The sequence below is a fragment of the Trichosurus vulpecula genome, chromosome 2, assembly GCF_011100635.1.
Source record: "Trichosurus vulpecula isolate mTriVul1 chromosome 2, mTriVul1.pri, whole genome shotgun sequence".
In the NCBI taxonomy this organism is placed as follows: Eukaryota; Metazoa; Chordata; class Mammalia; order Diprotodontia; family Phalangeridae; genus Trichosurus; species Trichosurus vulpecula.
Genome location: NC_050574.1, coordinates 99,238,033 through 99,256,161, shown reverse-complemented (window position 1 = coordinate 99,256,161; position 18,129 = coordinate 99,238,033). Strand labels below are relative to the sequence as shown.

The following is an 18,129-nucleotide window of genomic DNA, read 5'->3' as shown; positions in this document are numbered from 1 at the left end:
ATATAGGTTATACATGTGCAGTCATGTTAAGCATATTTCTACAGTAGCTGTGTTCTGAAAGAAGAAACAGAACAAAAGGAAAAACCACACACACACACACACACACACACACACACACACAAAAGGTGAAAATAGTATGCTTTGATCTGCATTCAGACTTCCATCGGTTCTTTCTCTGGATGTGGATAGCATTTTCCATCATGAGTCTTTTGGAATTGGCTTGGATCATTGTATTGCTGTCATAGTTGATCATTGTACAATGTTGCTTTAACATTGTATTTTTAAAAATCTCAAATAGTAGATTTATTGCCCTATTAATTGTTGAACATCATAGGGCTGTTCATTTATTTTTCAGTGATTTGAAGGAAGATATGTGCAACATACTTATCAAAATTTGCATATAAAAAACTGGTATAGATTGGTAACTTTTTTGTTTTGTTTTTGTTTTTAAATCTTCGGTGTTTAGCATTTAGTGTGAACTTAATAAATACTTGTTGAATTGAATCATGGAGTCAGCATCCAAAAAGATCTCACTGGGCTAGCATGATGGGCCAAACCTAGTAAGAGGAATTTAAAAGGAATAAATTAAAACAAATCAGTTGCACAAATACCAAAAGGGAAGTCTATGGCACATGAGTTAGTGGACTGGAAGCTTAATAAGGTTACCCCAAAAGGTAACACTATCTTAGTTGGTCTGCATTAATATCAGTCTGATGTTGTTCAGAATGAGGGAAGTAGTTTCTCACTGTATTCTGCCTTGGCACGACCACAAGTGAAGTGTTATATTAGTTCAGATTGCCATATTTTAAGGAGAATAGAACATCTTTATAGCAAGGCCCAGAGGACAGTGAGCAGACTAAAGAGAATGTAATCTGAGGGATTGTTTTAGATTAGGAATGATTAGCATAGGAAGGAAAAGACTTTCAGAGGACATGTTAGCTGTCTTCAGATATGTGGAGGACTGTCTTGAAAAAGAGTAATTAATTAGACTTGACCTGTTTGAACTTGGAAGGAACGATGGATAGGAATTACAAATAATTAGTTTGTCTTAGAAAGTTTTGTCTTCAGAAAGAATTTCCTGAAAGTGTAGAATGGGTTGTTTAGGGATATGGTGTTTTGTTTTGTTTTGTTTTGTTTTGTTTTTATCACTAGTGGCCCTCCAGCGGAGCTTGGAAAACCTTAGACAGGATATTATACAGGAGATTCTTGTTTAGGTATGAATTAGATTAGATGACCGACATCTATCACAGCATTAAAATTCTGTGATGTTGAGATAGAGGCAGTCCCTCATTACAATCAATGCTGTTCCTGTTCACCTTTACTCCTGCAGCTCCCTATTCCGCAGCTACCACCAGAACTGCCAGTGCCAGAGTTGGAAGAGCCCCATTCTTAAATGTTGTAGTAGGAGTTGACCAGCCACTGGAGCTTCCCCGTAGTCCTTACCTATATCCCGTCACACCCCACCATGGGCTTTGAACTCATAATAGTTAGTGGCTTCTATTTCAGCTACATTATGGTTAAATAGATTTTTGTAAGCTGGATTAGGCATTTAACCACTATTTATAACATTATTTCTCCAAGGAAAATGCATTTCAAATTCCAGACAACTGACTTTCAGATTTGAAGGACAAATTCTAATTTGTTTACTGGCTGAACATTTCAGGTTGATAAAGTAATAGTGTATTTCATAAGGTTTTCATTTGTTGTAATACTATGTTGGTGAGAAATTTGATAGCCTTGAAAATATGTGTTTTCATTTGAATACTCCAATGATTCTGGCATAAACTGTCATAAACATATCATAATCTCTATTAATCACTTAAAGTGCAGTAATCTATTCTTGGGATAGAAGTCTCCTGCCAATATGGCAAATATCTTCAAATTCGATCGATTTAATTCCTTCCACACCTCTATAGGAAATTAGTTGCCAAGTCTTACTGATTCTGCCTCTAAAATATATTGCATATACCATCTCCTCATCACTCATTTCATAAATCCTCCACCATAGATTAGGTCCTCAACACTGTTCACCTAGATTATTGTAATAACCTCCTAACTGGTCTCCCAGCCTCAAGTCTTCCCCTCTCCAAGCCATCATCCACACAGAGGTCAAATCATTTTTTTCACAAAGCAAAGATTTGACCATGTGTCTGTTCTTCTGCTCAAGAATTTTTAATGGCTCTCCAATGACTGTAAAATGAAAGTTTCACTGGGGCTATGTGGTATAGGGCATTAAGTGTCAATCTTTCTAGGATAATTAAACAGTACTTTCCTTCACATGCTGTAGTTAAACAGGAGTACTTGCTGTTGCCTTTATATGGCATTCCATCTTCCACCTTCATACTTAAACATAAGGCTTTCCTCCCTTACTTCTGTCTCTTGGAACCCATAGCTTCCTTTCAAGGCAGAGTTGAAGTTTCACTTCCTTCAGGAGACCTTTTATGGCTCACTCTAGTCAGTGCCTTCTGTCCAAATCTGTAGATTATGTATGTGTGTGTATGTATACATATTTATATATACATACATATATACACACATACATACCCGCACACATGTATATTATTTTGTTTTTACATATCTGTGATTATATAGTGTCTCCCTCCATTTCACTTTTGTATTTGTATCCCTTAGCACCTAACACAGTAGATGCTTAATAAAAACTTATAATGTCTGTACAGTACTTTGTAAATCTTGACACATAAATGTAAGTTACTTATCAGTGTTTAAGAATTAGAATGTCATTGAAGGGAAATAACTTTGAGAATTTATTTAATCTTTCTGGCTTCTAGATACAGCCATATGCCTAGCTTGCAGTCTTCAAACCCTTTAGTTACACATCTTATTTAACTCTTTAGACTCTGAGTTAATTATATTTCCCTCAGTTTTAACTTTAATAAAAAGAGCTTATGTTGTTTCAGTTCTTATTGATTCTATTTCATAATTTTTCTAAAGGCTATAGAGAGTAGTTTTGATTATGGAGTTGGAAGACCACCTAGAGGGGAAATTATACTTGATTTGTTTCTTCTTAAAGAATAAAGAATTGATTGGAAGTAGAAATTCGGTGGGCCCTTCATTTGTAATTAGTAAATTTAGTATAAGTAATTAGAAACTAGCTGTAAAAACTTACCTCTCAAAGTAGTAGGCTTCATGGTAATGAACTTGGAAGTTATTTTCCAAGAGAAAATTTTGTCTTAATAGAAGATTTAGATGCCTAGGGAAAAAGACAACATTGGCTACATAAAAACCTTATCTAAAATCTGTACTGAAAGAAAATCAGCACAAAGGAATTATTCTATATAAATATTTTCAAAGTGAGGCCTCAGCAGAAAATAAATGAAAGTTCTTGTTATTTCTTAAAAATAAAAGGAAAAAGAATATTGCTAAAGAAAATGTAGGCCTGGTACTAAACAAAATATGCCTAGATGTTAACCTTTTAAAAATTTTGTTGTTAATCAGAGAAAGGAAGAGGATGAACTTGGACCGTTGGGAGATAATGCAGATGTGGTCAAAGTATCAAATGACAAAAAACAGGTAAATGAATTAAAAAAAAAACATACCTCTGTTTTTGTTATCTACTTTCCTACCTATCTACCTAATCTGTTGATCTGACTGATCTGCAATAACTATTACATATAGAGTGAAGGGATTGGATTAGAGTGCCCCTGAGGTCTCTTCCAGCACTAGATCTGTGAATTGGCTCTATGAGCTGAGATGGCAGTCGGGGTCTTTTTGTGTGTGTGTGCACTTTGTTAAAAATGCAGCATTGAAAATCAGCACAACTAAGTTTGCTTATCAACTATATTGATTTCCTTCAATGCATATAGTATTTTAAGAGGTATTCAGTCATCCCTCATAAGACCTCCTAGAATTCTTTTTTCTCCACTTGTTCTCAAGATGGATAGCTTTTTACCAAGGGATTTTTTTTCTCTTGATTAAGCCACTCAACAATAATCAACAAAATTATAAGTATCATTGTATATTTTAAATGTTTTTTTCAAACAAAATCTGAAATCAGTGTACTATAAATTGAATGCTTATATTAATTATTGAAAGACTGTTCTTTAAAAAAAAGAATTATAAATAACCTAAGTTTATAGTAGATTGTAAAAAAGGAATCTTGTACCAACTTCATACCTATTTTAAATGAACTAGCATTTGAATTAGTGCTCCGGACTTAAACAGACAATTAAGCCATGCTAACTAAAATAGTATCCTCTAAAAGGGTCCAAATGTCTTTTTAAATGTGTGCGTATATAATTTTCTAAGTATCTAGAGTGAAAATTCAGTATACATAGAATTATAAATAGCAATATTGTGATGGCACTAAGAAGAGGAAAGTGTTCACTAACATCATAAAATATTCCTGATTGTAAGAAATATGAGATTAAGTAATAAAGTAAGAAACAGATTCCCTTTCATTTAGAAGTAATTATTAGTCATTAATTTTTGTAAGGAATTTTGTATCTTTTTCTTGTGACTTAGATAATACACTCTTAGAACTGGAGAGATTATCTTTTCCCTCTTTTATGATAGTCTTAGGCCTCTGCCAAGAGGCAAAAGAATAGTTATCTCAAAATGATTTGGACTTTTCAATCATTTTAATTTGCCTCTGAGATATTTAGGATTTAACCTTGCTGTGATTTGAAATTTTCTCTGTTCTTCTAAATATACATATATTTTGTATAAGTAGTATTCCTTCTGAGGTAGATCTGGCCTCCAGCGAAGAGGGACCATAAGGTGTGGCAGATTTTAACAAGCTAGACGGTCTTTGAGTTTGAATTGTGTGTTTTTATGTCTGTTGCCTATGCACTTGCCTGCCAAGAGACGCATCACCACAGGGCTGGCTGGTTGGTGAGGAATTCAGCCTCATCTCTTGAAGACCATCTGCAAGAGTCCCAAACTGATAAAATCACAGATCCTCGAAGGGCTGAAGTACACATAAACAATTTGTCATGTTCTGTGTTTATTTTGCCTCTGTGCTCATTTTAGATTTTTTTTTTAAATAGGAGTCCATATTAGTGTAGATGTCTCATGTTATTTCTGGTTCTGTGGATTTAAGTTGTTCTTCTAGAGTACAGAAAATAAAACTAGGAAAATGAGCTGCTAGTACAATTATGCAGGAAGGTGGTGAAGAGGAAATGGGGAAGGAGACTCCATTCAATAGTGTTGTGTGCTTGGTGGACACTGCCCAGAGGCAGGGAATTTGGGTTTGAATTCCAGCTTAGATACTTAATACTTTAACTTTCTGAGCCTCAAGTTCCCCATAAGTAAAATGAGGATAATAATATTTATACTGATTTTCTCATAAGGTTGTTGTGATGAAAAAACTATATGAATGTGGTCATTTATTAAGCACCTACTTAACATTTAGCATATACCAAGCACTTCTTATGTGCCAGGCCTTGAGCTAAGCACTGGAGTTTTAAAAAAAAAAAAAGTTAAAAAGTAGGCCTTGCTTTCAAGGAACTCACAATCTAATGGGGGAGACACGATAATTAACAGAAGAAAGGCACTAGAATTAAAAGGGGTTGGGAAAGACTTCCTGTAAAATAGGATTTCAGTTAGGACTTAAAAGAAGCCAGGGAAGTCTGTAGGCAGAGATGAGGAGGAAGAACATCCTAGGCATGGAGAACAGCCAGAAAAAAGCCTGGGCCAAGAGATGGAGTGTCTTATTTGTGAAATAGCCAAGAGACCAGTGTCACTGGATCAACAAGTATGTTAGTTATTGTTGACAACAGTAATAATAAATGCTGAATCCCTGAAAATAGATAGTAAATATACTGATTCTTATCTATAGCACTCTATTCTTAGTTGCCTGTGTTTAATTGTAGATTACTTAGTGAACAAGATCACATGAATCCTCTTACATAATTGTCAGTGAAATAAAGCAGAATCCAAAACATTAATTCACTGAAAGGATTTAGTTTCCTTAAATCCTCTTGAGAATCTTATTAAATCACACTGCCTAAATGGAATGCAACTTCGGAATTTTTCAGAATTTCTTAGACTTTGGAATAGAAAATCTTTGTCCAGAATTCTAACATTTTGACTATACCATCATAAAGTAAAAAAAAAAAAAAAGTAATAAATTATGTTACAAACTAAATAGGATTCCTAGGAATCTAAGCAAGAAAGTGTATACAAAGTTGGTTCAAAAGTTTACCTAAATAAAATTAAGTCAACTGAGCCTGATTTAAGCTTGCACTTCTTGTTAATATAGAGTAATTTTGAAAAATTCTTCCATAGCCAAGGTTTCTCTCTTAACTACCATCTATTACGAACAATTAAGTAAATCTCATGGGAAAATCAATGTACTATAACCAATTGTCCTGGTTACTTTGGTTGGTTCAGTTTAGAGAAATGAATTTTAATGGTGAAATTTTTGGATACGTGACATCAGTGAGTCACTTCTGAAAGCAACATTTTTCTTTATTTTCCAGCTTACTAAGAGGAGCCCAAAGTAGGCTAATAAAGTGAATAAAGGGAGTTTGCGTTTAAAACCTTGGCACTTAGATAAATATGAGGGGGAAAAAAAAGTGGAATTTTTGGGTCTCCAATTTCAAGATAAGTTTAGTGTTTTACTTTAAAATTCAGTACATATTGCCCTTTTGAGATATATTAACTGCATTCTTCTAGATTTATACAAAAGCTAGAGCATTTTGTATAAAAAAATCTGTATACTGAATCATAAAGTCAAAGGCAATAGAAAAGTAACTAGCCCTGTGTTTCTGTAGGAAAAAATGAATCTTACATAATATCACACTTAATCCTGTTTTTCACTTCTGGGAACAGTCTGAACTTGTCAGCATATAACCTTGGTGCAATTGATTAATTGTTTGGTTAGTACATTTAAATCTTCCACACAACCCCTGCAAAAAGTCAGATCCATCCAAATTCTGTGCACTGATTTAAAGCACCCTTAGAAGGAGGATGTGATAGAGAGTGGCATTTGTATTATAATGGGGAGAGTACTGGCCTGGCAATGGGAAGATTTGGGCTCAAGGCCTGGTATTGTCACTAACTTGCCTGACCTGGTCAGGTACATCAAGCCTTCACTTTCCTTAGTTGTGAAACCTACCTCACAGGGTTCTTGGAAAGCGCTTTGTAAACATTACAGTAAATATAAATGTGAGCTATTTTTTAAAAGCATATATAATAAAGAATGCAGTTCCTTTTTCAGTGGGAGTTTTCTTGATTTCATTGGACTTGAAAGTTTAAGTAACCTACATACAGCTATTTCATTACTATATTTAGCAATATGTCTTGAGCAAGAAGTCACTTGACATCTTTCATCTTCAGTTTCTTCATCTGTAAAATAAGATGGTTCGAGTAAATGGTTTCTGAGGTCTCTTCCATTTCTCAATCTATAATCTTAGGTCAAGCTGAGCCTTTTAAAGATTGTTCTATAGATATTTTCCAGTCATGTAAAAGCTATAATTGATTTTAACTTAACAAAAAAGGAGACCTGTTAAGTGGATGTTCCTTAGCAGTCAGTATTTATCGGCCCTTGTGCATCTGATTCTAGTACCTTTTTCTTGGTTGAAAAAAATAGCATTTTTGTCAAAATCTATTTTTTTAGGCCCTTGCCATTTCTGCATATGTTCACCAAATGTCATCATAGTAAGTCCAATGTGAACATTCCTGAATGAGGTTGTTTCAGAAAAAGGATCAAGGAGCCTCCAATTTGTACTCTGCTAGTAGAAATTTTAGAAATCACTCAGTTTTGTAAACTTCCTGAATAGATTTTTTTAAAAGGGTACTATCCATGTGCATGGGCCATGCAAGATGGCAATTTGGCACCAATCTTTTGTACATTGTGTTTTCTTTTTGAACTTTAAAGCAGATTCTTTCTCTATAATTTTTGGATATTTTGTTTAATGGATGATGAAAATACTTAAATTTTTTGATTTTATTTTAAATAATTAGTGTCTTCCCCTACTTTTTAGTTGGTTGACTCAAGGAATAAACTGTTTATCAAACTGTTCCATCTAGAAATTACATTGAGGTATTCCAAAGAGTATCATGTTTCAGTCAGTAAGTCAGCTGGCATTTACTAAGTGCTTACCATGTACCTGACGCTGTGTTAAGCAGTAGGAATACAAAGAAAAGCCAAAAACAAACCAGAAAAAAACCAGGCTTTGTTCTCAAGGAAATCAAGTATTCATGCCCATAATTGGGATGCAGTTCATATTTAATAAAGTTGTCTCCGTGTGGTGCTTTCTCAAAAGTTTTTTTTTTTGTTTTGTTTTGTTTTAAGGGGACCTTAAAGTGTATAACTCTAAAGAGTTATACAAAAGATAGAGCATTTTGTATAAAAGAAATCTATGAACTGAACCATAAAGTTGGAAGCAATTTAAAAAAACTAAAACTGTATATCTTTAGGGAAAAAATTAATTTTACATCACTTTTATGTTAAGGGGACCTAAGAGTAAAGACTGAGTTTACAGTGAAATTCCTTTTTTCCACACATGCATATCTGATCCTGACAGTAACTTTCTTACCTAAATATAGAGGCAGATAACAAGGATTCTTTAACTCCCCTTAAAATAATTTATTCTCTTGCTTTATCCTTTTGTCCAGGGGTGGGGAACCTGTGGGCCACATGTGGCCTTCTAAATCCTTAAGTGTGGCCTTTTGACTGATGCTTTTGTCCCTCTCTTTCCTCTAATATAGACAGATTTACCTTTCTCCCTTTGTCCATCTTACTTCCACGTCCAAGACATCATTTGTTTTATACCTTGTGCTTCCCTCATTATCTCTGTCTCAGAATTCAAACGGCTTCCTAAACTCCACGTCCTCCAAGAAGTTTGTGCCTGATTAAAAAACTGGTGATCTGTACCTTGCCGTATATCTCTTTGTCACTTACTTTGGGTTCTGCTTATTGTAAAATCTTAATTTTCCCAATTTGCTGCATAATTAATACATAAGGTATGATGTTAAAGTTATAAAGTAATATATAAGGAATGAAGTTAAGATAGGTTCCACATACCACAAATAAAAGTCAAGTTTTGCTTTATAATCACACTTCCTGTGTCCTCTGCATCTTTTAGCATCATTATTGTCAGTTATCTAGCATTTAAGTGCTTACTGTGTACTCAGCTCTGGTGATACAAAGAAAAGTTTAAAAAAAAAAAACCCAAATAGTCCTTACTCTCAAAGATCTCAGTTTAAAGGAGGGACAATATGCAAACTCAGAGGGCAGGCACTAAGATTAAGGTGATCTGGGATAGGCTTCTTGCAGAAGGTGAGTCGTTACCTGAGAACTGAAGGAAGCCAGGGGAGCCAGACGAGAGGTAGAGATGAGGACAGAAAGCATTCCAGGCATGGTGGACAGCCAGTGATAATGCTTGGAGTTGGGAGATGGACTGATGTGTGCAAGGAACAGCAAAGAGTCCGGTGTCACTGGCTCACAGTAAGATGTAAAAACATTGGAAAGGAAAAAAGGAGCAGGTTATGAATGGCTTTAAAAGTCAAACAGAGGAGTTTATATTTAATCCTGGAGGTAATATGGAGCCACTGGAGTTTATTGGATGGGGAGTGGGGAGAAAGGGGGTCTTAAGTAAGAACCGTGTTTGCTTGTTTTGTGCAGTGTCTAACATCAAAATCATTAACAGATTTTTGATAAATGCTTGGGATTGTGATGGATTATCCCCCAAAGAATCATTTTTTAAAATTTGAATCTCATCTTTCTTTAAGATCTTATTCCCTCTTATAATAATTGGAGTCTATGTGATGGCTGATTCATTAACTTGGGATTTTACTTCCCTGCTTCAGTATTATATTATGAAATTAGACTTACTATGCCATTACTGTCATAGATTGTGGAGCTAGAAGAGGACTTTAGATCTCAGCATAGTTCAACCCCTTCATTGTATAGTCAGATGGGGGAACTGAGACCCAGACAAATGGAGTCACAGGCCCAGGACTGGAACTTAGGTCCTGTGACTTCCAGACCTGAGCCCTTTTCCATTTTACTGCACTGCTTTATTCATTACCCTAGAGACTTCCAGCCTTCTAAAAACTCAAGCTGACATATGTCTAGCTGTTATCTCAAGAGATATTGATAGGTATATTTTCAGTTAGGAGTGGATAAAAACATGTCAGTCTAACTGCAGTTAGCACGTAAAAGAAGGTAGTTAAAAGATATTACCCCAGAAGATTCCTTCTGCCCTAGCTAGCAAAAACATTGAACCCGTCACTGACAGTTTTATACTTTAATCTTTTTAGTAGGTGGTAGGTCAGAGATTGATATGTATTTGATAAATTTATTGAATATACTTAATATTTCTATTTTGTTGTCATTCTCTGATTTGTATTCCAACTTTTTAGTAATAATTTAGAAAGTCTCTTTTTTTTTTTAAGTTAATAGCTCTGTCATCCCTCAGAAATACTATTACTTTGTGATCCTGGGAAGGGTATTCTATGTAATGTGGTTCTTACCCTTCTCAGAACTAAAAAAAAATTAGTATATTACTACATATCACTAGAACAAGCTGACTAAGGACATCTACAAGCTTTGCGAACAATTTGGATAATAGAATATATAGTCAAGTAAGCACTAAACTTTTACAGTGTTTATTTAGAATAAATTCACCAAACTCAGCTAACATTTATTAAGTGCCTACTGTGTGCAAGGGACTATGTAAGGCCTTGGGGTTTCAAAAATAAATATGATATAGTGCCTGCCCTCAAGATGTTTCTGCTCATTCTGTTTTCTGATGAGGAAGCCAGTCCTTTTATTTTATTAGAGTAAGCCAAGTGTTGTCTACGGTATGCTCTCTAAATGTGTCATCTCTAATGAAATAATATTTTGTATTTTGATATAGGTGAAGAAAACTGGTCTTGTGGTGGTGAAAAACATGAAAATTGTTGGTCTCCATTGTTCTAGTGAAGATTTACATGCTGGGCAAATTGCTCTTATTAGACATGGGTCAAAGATGAAAAACTGTGATCTTTATTTTTCCAGAAAACCATGTTCAGCTTGTTTGAAAATGATTGTAAATGGTAAGTGTAGAAATGCATATTGGAAATAGGTGTCATTGTAGAATAAATAAAATTTAGCTGAGAACAGTCCATAGGAATTAGCTACGAGAAGAGAACATGTTAAAACCTGTGACTGACTAATAGTCTTAACTTGGGTAGGCCACTTTAACCTCTGTGCCTCAGTCTTCTCAGCATTAAATTGAAGGAAATATACTGTCTAGTCCTAATCTCTAAAAAAATCTTTTTCTATTCTAATAGTAGATAGCTAAGAAGATAATTCTTTCAACAAATATTTATTAGATGCCTACCAATTATGTAGATTCTAGGAATTTACAGAATTGTTCTTGTCTTCAAGAAGGCTTTAACAAGGAGATAAAATACACATGAAATGTAAAGTAAAAATTCAAGGCAGTATTTACAAAAATCAGATGAGTAAAATAGTAAATAAAGGATTTCAAGGAAGAGAGAGGTCATCATAAGTTGATGTGGTTGGACAGAGCTTCATGGAGGGAGTGGATCTTGAGGGTTAGATACAATTTAGTTAGGACAGAACAGCATAAGGAAAGTCATAGAGGCAGTAAGAACCAAGTACTGTTCAAGGGTCAGTGAGTAGACTTAGAGTGTTTGTGTCATTGGATATTAAGAATTAGATTAAAAAGGACAAATTGTTGAGGGGCTTGAATGCCAGTCACATTTGGATTTTTATCCTCCATCTTAGAAATCCCCAACCCTTTTTGTAGGGAGTAGTTATTTTTTATTTAATCAGAAGCCCTAAGGTTGATGGTCATGGCCCATGGGAAGGAGTTTGGGAGTGGGGAAGAACCAATGATTGAGAACCATGGGGATTCCAGGGTGGAGGAGTATATGGTGAGGAGCCATCGACAGGGCTTCCTCTGAGACTTTCGGGTATATTTCTACTGAGGGGGGAAGCTATGATAATGAGTTTTGGACTGATTTCCTTTCCCACTGAAAATGCTGTTAAAGAAGGAAGATGAAGTACAGAGCAGTACTAGGGCAGGTTGACCAGAGTATGACAATTTTGAGAATGCTGCCAATACTTATTCACTTTCAGCTGGTGGAAACAACTAAGTTTATCCTGGCTTAACTCCTCTCTGGTCTGTGGCCTGTTTATGCTCCATAGAGCCCTACATCCCCCATAGAGCTGTGTCCCTGGCACTCTTCTCTAGATCTTGTGTTCTATTTTGGCATCTTAGGGCATCTTTAATGCTACTTGTTCTGAATTCCAGAATTACTAGTTATGACTCTGACAAGGTGACAGCTAGTGCTGTTCCATCTACATGATTAGTTTCTGAATTTGATTCACTACTTGTGGTCTACCACTTGGAGGGGAGAGGGATTCATGCTGTTGGTAATTGAGAGCCAATAAAAGTTTTTGAGCAGGGACAAAGCATGATGAGAGCGATGTTTTAAGAAAGATTGATCTGATGGTATTGTACAGGATGGTTAGTAGATGAAGGAAGGCTCGGGGTATTTATGGTCTCCTAATGGACACTGTTACAGTGATCTAGGTGTGAGATAAGTGCCTGGAATAGGGTGGTAATAGAAAGTAAGATGAATGCAGATACTACAAAAGAAGAATTTAGAGCACTTGATAAAAATTAGGAATGGGAGACAAAATTAAAAGACGAACTAATCCCTTCTTTTCATAGAGAAGCAGTGGACTACAGAGGAAGAGTGCTTTGAAGAATTTCTGTAATTGGTTAGCTTCAAATGCCAGCATGTTTGCCTCTCAAAATTTAGAAGTACTGTAAGTACTTCTTTAGAAGTTGGACTTTAGAGACATGAACAGGGGAGCTTGGTACCATTGGTATCTAGAAAAGTGTTTCTTTCTCTGGGCCCAGTATCTTCTTTCTTTGTCTTCCTTATCTTCATTTCTTCCAGTTTTATCCATCCTTATTTTGTTATCTATCCGAAAGTTACATATGACCATTCCACTCCTAAGCTCAGTAAATATTTATGTGTAGGCCCAATTACTGTACATAGACAGATGAACAGGATGCTTCTAGTAGGAGAACACACCGAAAGCCTCCGTAGACTTGTTAAGAATTAGGGTTTATTGTGTTAAAAATTAGGAATTAAAAATAATCTTATATGCAGGGGGAAATAAAGGTATGTTCAATTTTCCTTCAGTTAAAAAGTGTCTGGATTTGGTTGAGCGAGGTAATGAATGGAGGAAGCTAGAAGCAGTCTTCAGTAGACCTCCTTTAGAATGTTGTTGGGGGGAAAAGACCTATATATAACCTGATATAAGAAAGCTGGGTATATACCATTACATATTGTATATAATCATGTTTACCCTGTTGGTTTGATCCTCTCAGATGGTCAAATCCTTTAATAATCAGTTGGGTTTATACAGGTTTTAATGTGCTTCCCTATCTTTAGCTATTGTTAAGATAATGAAGTAAACATCTCTACAGCACCTGCCACTGGCACAAGGGCCTTTTTAAAGGATTTTCCCTTCTTACCTTCTTCATCTTGAATAATTGTTGCAAGAAACACGTGGGTATCAGTTTTCATCAGCCATGGTACTAATTTGGAGGTTTTACCAGCAGAGCTGATTTGGGAATGGGGTTGTTACTGTAAAAGGCAAAGGAATGATTTCCCTTATTGGCTTTGAAGAAACCACCATAATTCCTTTGCAGTCCAAGAAGTCAAGAATAAGAGGAAGCAGACATAGGTAGAACACTGCCTCTTAGTCAACTTTTTGAGTCTTGTAGACTCTAACCTCCATAAAGTCAGGTGCTATAATCTGTTTCAGCACTAAATCTATGATCTGACTCTCCTAAGCTTTGTCTTCCCCATCCTCCTATCCCCCCACGTAGTTTTCTGTATATGGTGTTTAATAAATGTTTGAATGAATAAACTACTTTGGTGGGGCAAAATACCTTGGGGATTACTGATCCCACTCACATCTGCTTAGCTGTAGGATTCCTCCCCATCCAATATTAGAAGACATTACTATTCATGAGATAACCAAAAAGTCGAGATGACAAAGGGATTTATTAAATATCTTGTAAACTATTCCAGAAACCAAAGTTCAGAAATTTCTGTACTGTAAACAGTGCTACAACTCACAGACTTCAAAGCTCTCTCTCATGCCACCACTTCTAGTAGCACCTATCTCTGAGTTTGCATCACAGGCAGATCACTGATGGACCTCCATTGTCTCAAAGTATCCAAGCCTTGTTGATGGTGGGCTTATCATATAAATCCCAGGTATCAGAGTCTTTCAGATGATGTTCAGATTTGTTCAAGATGTTTCAGATCTTTTACATCTTGTGTTCCAGCTGGAGTGAACCGAATTTCCTACTGGCCTGCTGATCCAGAAATAAGCTTGCTTAATGAAGCTTCCGATCCACTGAGTACTGGAGATGCAAAACTAGATGCCAAAGCAGTGGAAAGATTGAAGTCAAACAGTCGGGCCCATGTGTGTGTCTTGCTTCAACCTTTGGTGTGTTATATGGTGCAGTTTGTAGAGGAAACCTCCTACAAATGTGATTTTATTCAAAGAATTGCAAAAACACAGCCTGGCTTTAACTCTGACTTTTATTTTGAATGTAAACAAGAAAGAATAAAGGAATATGAAATGTTATTTCTGGTTTCAAATGAAGAAATGCATAAGCAAATATTGATGACTATAGGCTTGGAGAACCTGTGTGAAAATCCATACTTTAGCAATCTAAGGCAAAACATGAAAGACCTTATTCTGCTTTTGGCCACAGTAGCTTCCAGTGTGCCCAGCTTTAAACACTTCGGATTTTATTGTAGCAATCCAGAGCAGATTAATGACATTCACAATGAAAGCTTACCACAAGAAATTGCAAGGCACTGCATGGTACAGGCCAGGTTATTGGCCTACCGGACCGGTGAGTTGCTCTTAGTTTGTAAATTGGGGCTTGCTGGTAGTATATTTGTATCAAGCATCGTTGCAATTCAGCTAATTCATGTTAGCGTTTCGTTTGCTTTTAAATACTTATAATTTGCCTCATTGCAGCATAGATGAGTGGGACACTTGGCTAGGCAGCAGTAGTGTTAGAATAGTGTTATGATTCCTCGTGATCCATTTGCCACATTTATGTAGTCAAGTTGTACTTACTTAGGGTGTGATTATCTAGGAGATTTTTTTGAATACCTTGGACCCCTCTCCTTGCTTATTAGTCCCTGCATCAGAGGGCAGGCAGAAGAGAGAAAGTTAGCAACATTCAGAGGTCAGTTTTGGTATTTTAGCAGCTCTGGAGGAAGGTTCCATTAAGGAAGAATCATGGGTCTAGAGCTGGAAGGGACCTTGAAAGCTATCTAGTCCAACCCTATCATTTTATAGGTGAGGAAACTGAGGATCAGGTAGGATATGAGTTTTGTATTAAACTTATTTAAGTATTCCCCTGCCCCCCACCTTTGAACTGTAGATCATTGAAAGGTGCCTATGATCCACATGGATTTCCCTTTACCTAATTAATTGAATGTCATTCTAGTTAGCATATATCAAAATAATTTTCCTTTAACAGTCCAAGGATAACAAGTTATAATATAATAACAGAGTCATTTGTCCTTTTCTGAGCTTCAAAAAAGATGGTGTATGTAGCAACAGCTGCTTTCATAATGTGTAAAGATGGACTTTGAAGAGCAGCCTGATACACTGAGTGGGAAGCGTGCCAGACTTGCAGATTCTCCCTTAGACGCTGTAGTTGTCCGTTCGTGGGCCAGTGACTTCCTCTCTCAGACCCTCAATTTCCTCATCCGTATGATGGGAATAATAATACTTGTATTAGCTGTCTTTTAGAGTGGGCAGGAGAAAGGCACTTTGCAGACCCTAAAGCACGCTTTCTCCTCTTTCTCATCCATACGAATGTGTGCACGTGTACACGTGAGCTGTCATTGAAGGCACAGATTTAAAAATAAATCTGAAAGTTATTTCATCCAAAATGTCAGTGTGACCAGTTTATTTCAAAATGATTGTGAAGGATACAGATAATACAGTTTGTCCCAGTTTTGACTAGAGAAAGTAAAAACAGAATACATTTCATTTTCTTTGGTCTCGTGTTATTCATTTTAAAGCAAATGTGATCTGTTGCTTTTGATTAGAAATTGTTGATTTGATAAGCCGTTAGTTCCTTTTTTTCTACCATAAATGAAGCTTAAGTCCAAGGTGCTTTCTGCTCACTGTTCTTAATGTCAGAAGCCTATAAGATGAGACTTCTAAGTCAAATTGTTTGAAACCACAATCAGACCATAAAATATCCCTGCCAACATTCTATGATCTTAAGAGAAACAGTCTGACAAATGAAGGGGTTGGACTGAATAATCTTCAAGGTTTCTTCTAGCTTCTGTGAGTGTGTGCTTCAGAATCTTGTTGGGGCAAACCTCAGAATTTTCCTCAGTCGCTATAAATTTGAACCTCTCACTGCTGTCACCTGAGAACAGTGAGAAGGATGAGGATAGCAGGAACAGTTTTTATAAAATTACAGAATTAGATGAAAGTATGTTTAGACATTTCTTCCATAGCTTTGAGGCTTCCAGAACAGGCACTAACTCTTGGATAGACGAGAATCTATTTCTGCAGAGAAGGTGAGGATATGCCATGATTGTTTCCCTACCCTGGGAACTCCCTCTACTGGTGATGTCACAGGTCTAGTCCCTATACCTATTAAAAACCTGTAATGCAGATTTTTGTAATTCATTCTCTTCTTAACCAGAACTGACAGACATTTTTCTTATTCTTTCTGATGGTTATCAGATTGAAATTAAAGGACTTGATCCCAAATGAAAAATCCATAATTACATTGTTTGCTTAAGCCCAGGACACCACTTATCAGTATGATCTTGTTTGGGAAAACTTGGTTATGAATAACTCAATACTTTGTGCCTGTGATAAAGCTGGAATTATAAAAAGGATACTAGGCTGGCAGTCTAGAGCGGAGTTCTAGCTACAACTTTTCCATACCCATTTTGTTGATCTGTAACATCAAGGTGGCGCCATAGTGCACCAAGCTCTGGGCCTGGAAGTCAGGAAGACCTCATTTCCAATCTAGTCTCAAACTGTAGCTATATGACCTTGGGCATGTCACATAACCTCTATCTCCCTCTGTTTCCTCATGTGTACAGTGGGGATAGAAATACCACCTATCACACAAGGTTGTCTTGAGGCTAAAATGAGATAATGTTTGTAAGGCATTTGGCAAGCCATAAAGAGCTATATATGAATGGGAGTTAGCTAGCATTTAGATGATGAGGTCTGCACCTACCTCACAAGGAATTTGAGAGGAAAAGTAAAATGCAGGTTGAAAATTGCTTTTGAAAACAAAAAAGAAACAAATGTTGGGTGACAGTCCTACTGTCCTAAATTTCTCCATCTGAGTGGAAAATGCTACTTTGACAAAAGTGAAGTATTAGGGAGATTTTTTTCACTGCCATATGTTGATAATTGGCTTTGTGTGTTATAGGATAGATATGTAAATATAGATTCAGTCCATAGAGTGATTTTTTTTCTCTTAGATCTAAAGAATTCTATTATCAACTACTCCCGTGGTTAAATATCTATGACACTAGGTTTCTTTGTATTTACACTAAAGAAATTGAACTTTCAACATACTATTTATTTATTCCACGGGAAGAGGGGGAGCCCCAAATTCTGCTGAAAAAGACCTCAGGATGGTTGCATAGCTGTGGAACTTTTGAGTGGACCTATGTTTTTCAAGATTTTAAGCTCCATTAATACTTTACACTGATGACTCTGACGTAAATATGACAGTTAACCTTGCCAAGCTTAAAACTAACTTTTATATTAGTGGGAGGAGAAGCAGACTCGTAGAACTTGGACTTGAATTTTTTTTTAATTTCAGATTTCTGTTTATTATACATAGTATAACGTTTCTTAGAACAGAGGTTTCAGTCTTATATTTTATGCTTATGACTTCTGTCACTTGCTTCAGAAGTGAATGTGGGGTCACAAATTGAGGTTTATGTTCCTTCCTGAGGTAAACTGAGAAAGGCAGGGAAGGAGCAAGATTTGTTTTGAACAGTATCTTCTTAATAAAGCTCATAGCAACTGTTTAAATCACTTTTAAAATGTATTTGTTTCTCATGTGCTTGCACTTTTCCCACAAGAGTATTCCTATAAGATTTTTA

At 36.0% G+C, this 18,129-nt stretch overlaps 1 protein-coding gene across 2 annotated transcripts in view; it reads left to right on the top strand.

Moving 5' to 3' along the window:
* CDADC1 (cytidine and dCMP deaminase domain containing 1) overlaps positions 1-18,129 on the top strand; it is a 45,186-nt gene that overhangs the window by 9,923 nt on the left and 17,134 nt on the right. For both annotated transcript variants that reach the window (XM_036744302.1, XM_036744301.1), the window contains exons 3-5: positions 3,457-3,531; positions 10,827-11,004; positions 14,292-14,870. In XM_036744302.1, the coding sequence (XP_036600197.1) occupies positions 3,457-3,531; positions 10,827-11,004; positions 14,292-14,870 (832 nt within the window). The remainder of the gene's footprint in view (positions 1-3,456; positions 3,532-10,826; positions 11,005-14,291; positions 14,871-18,129) is intronic.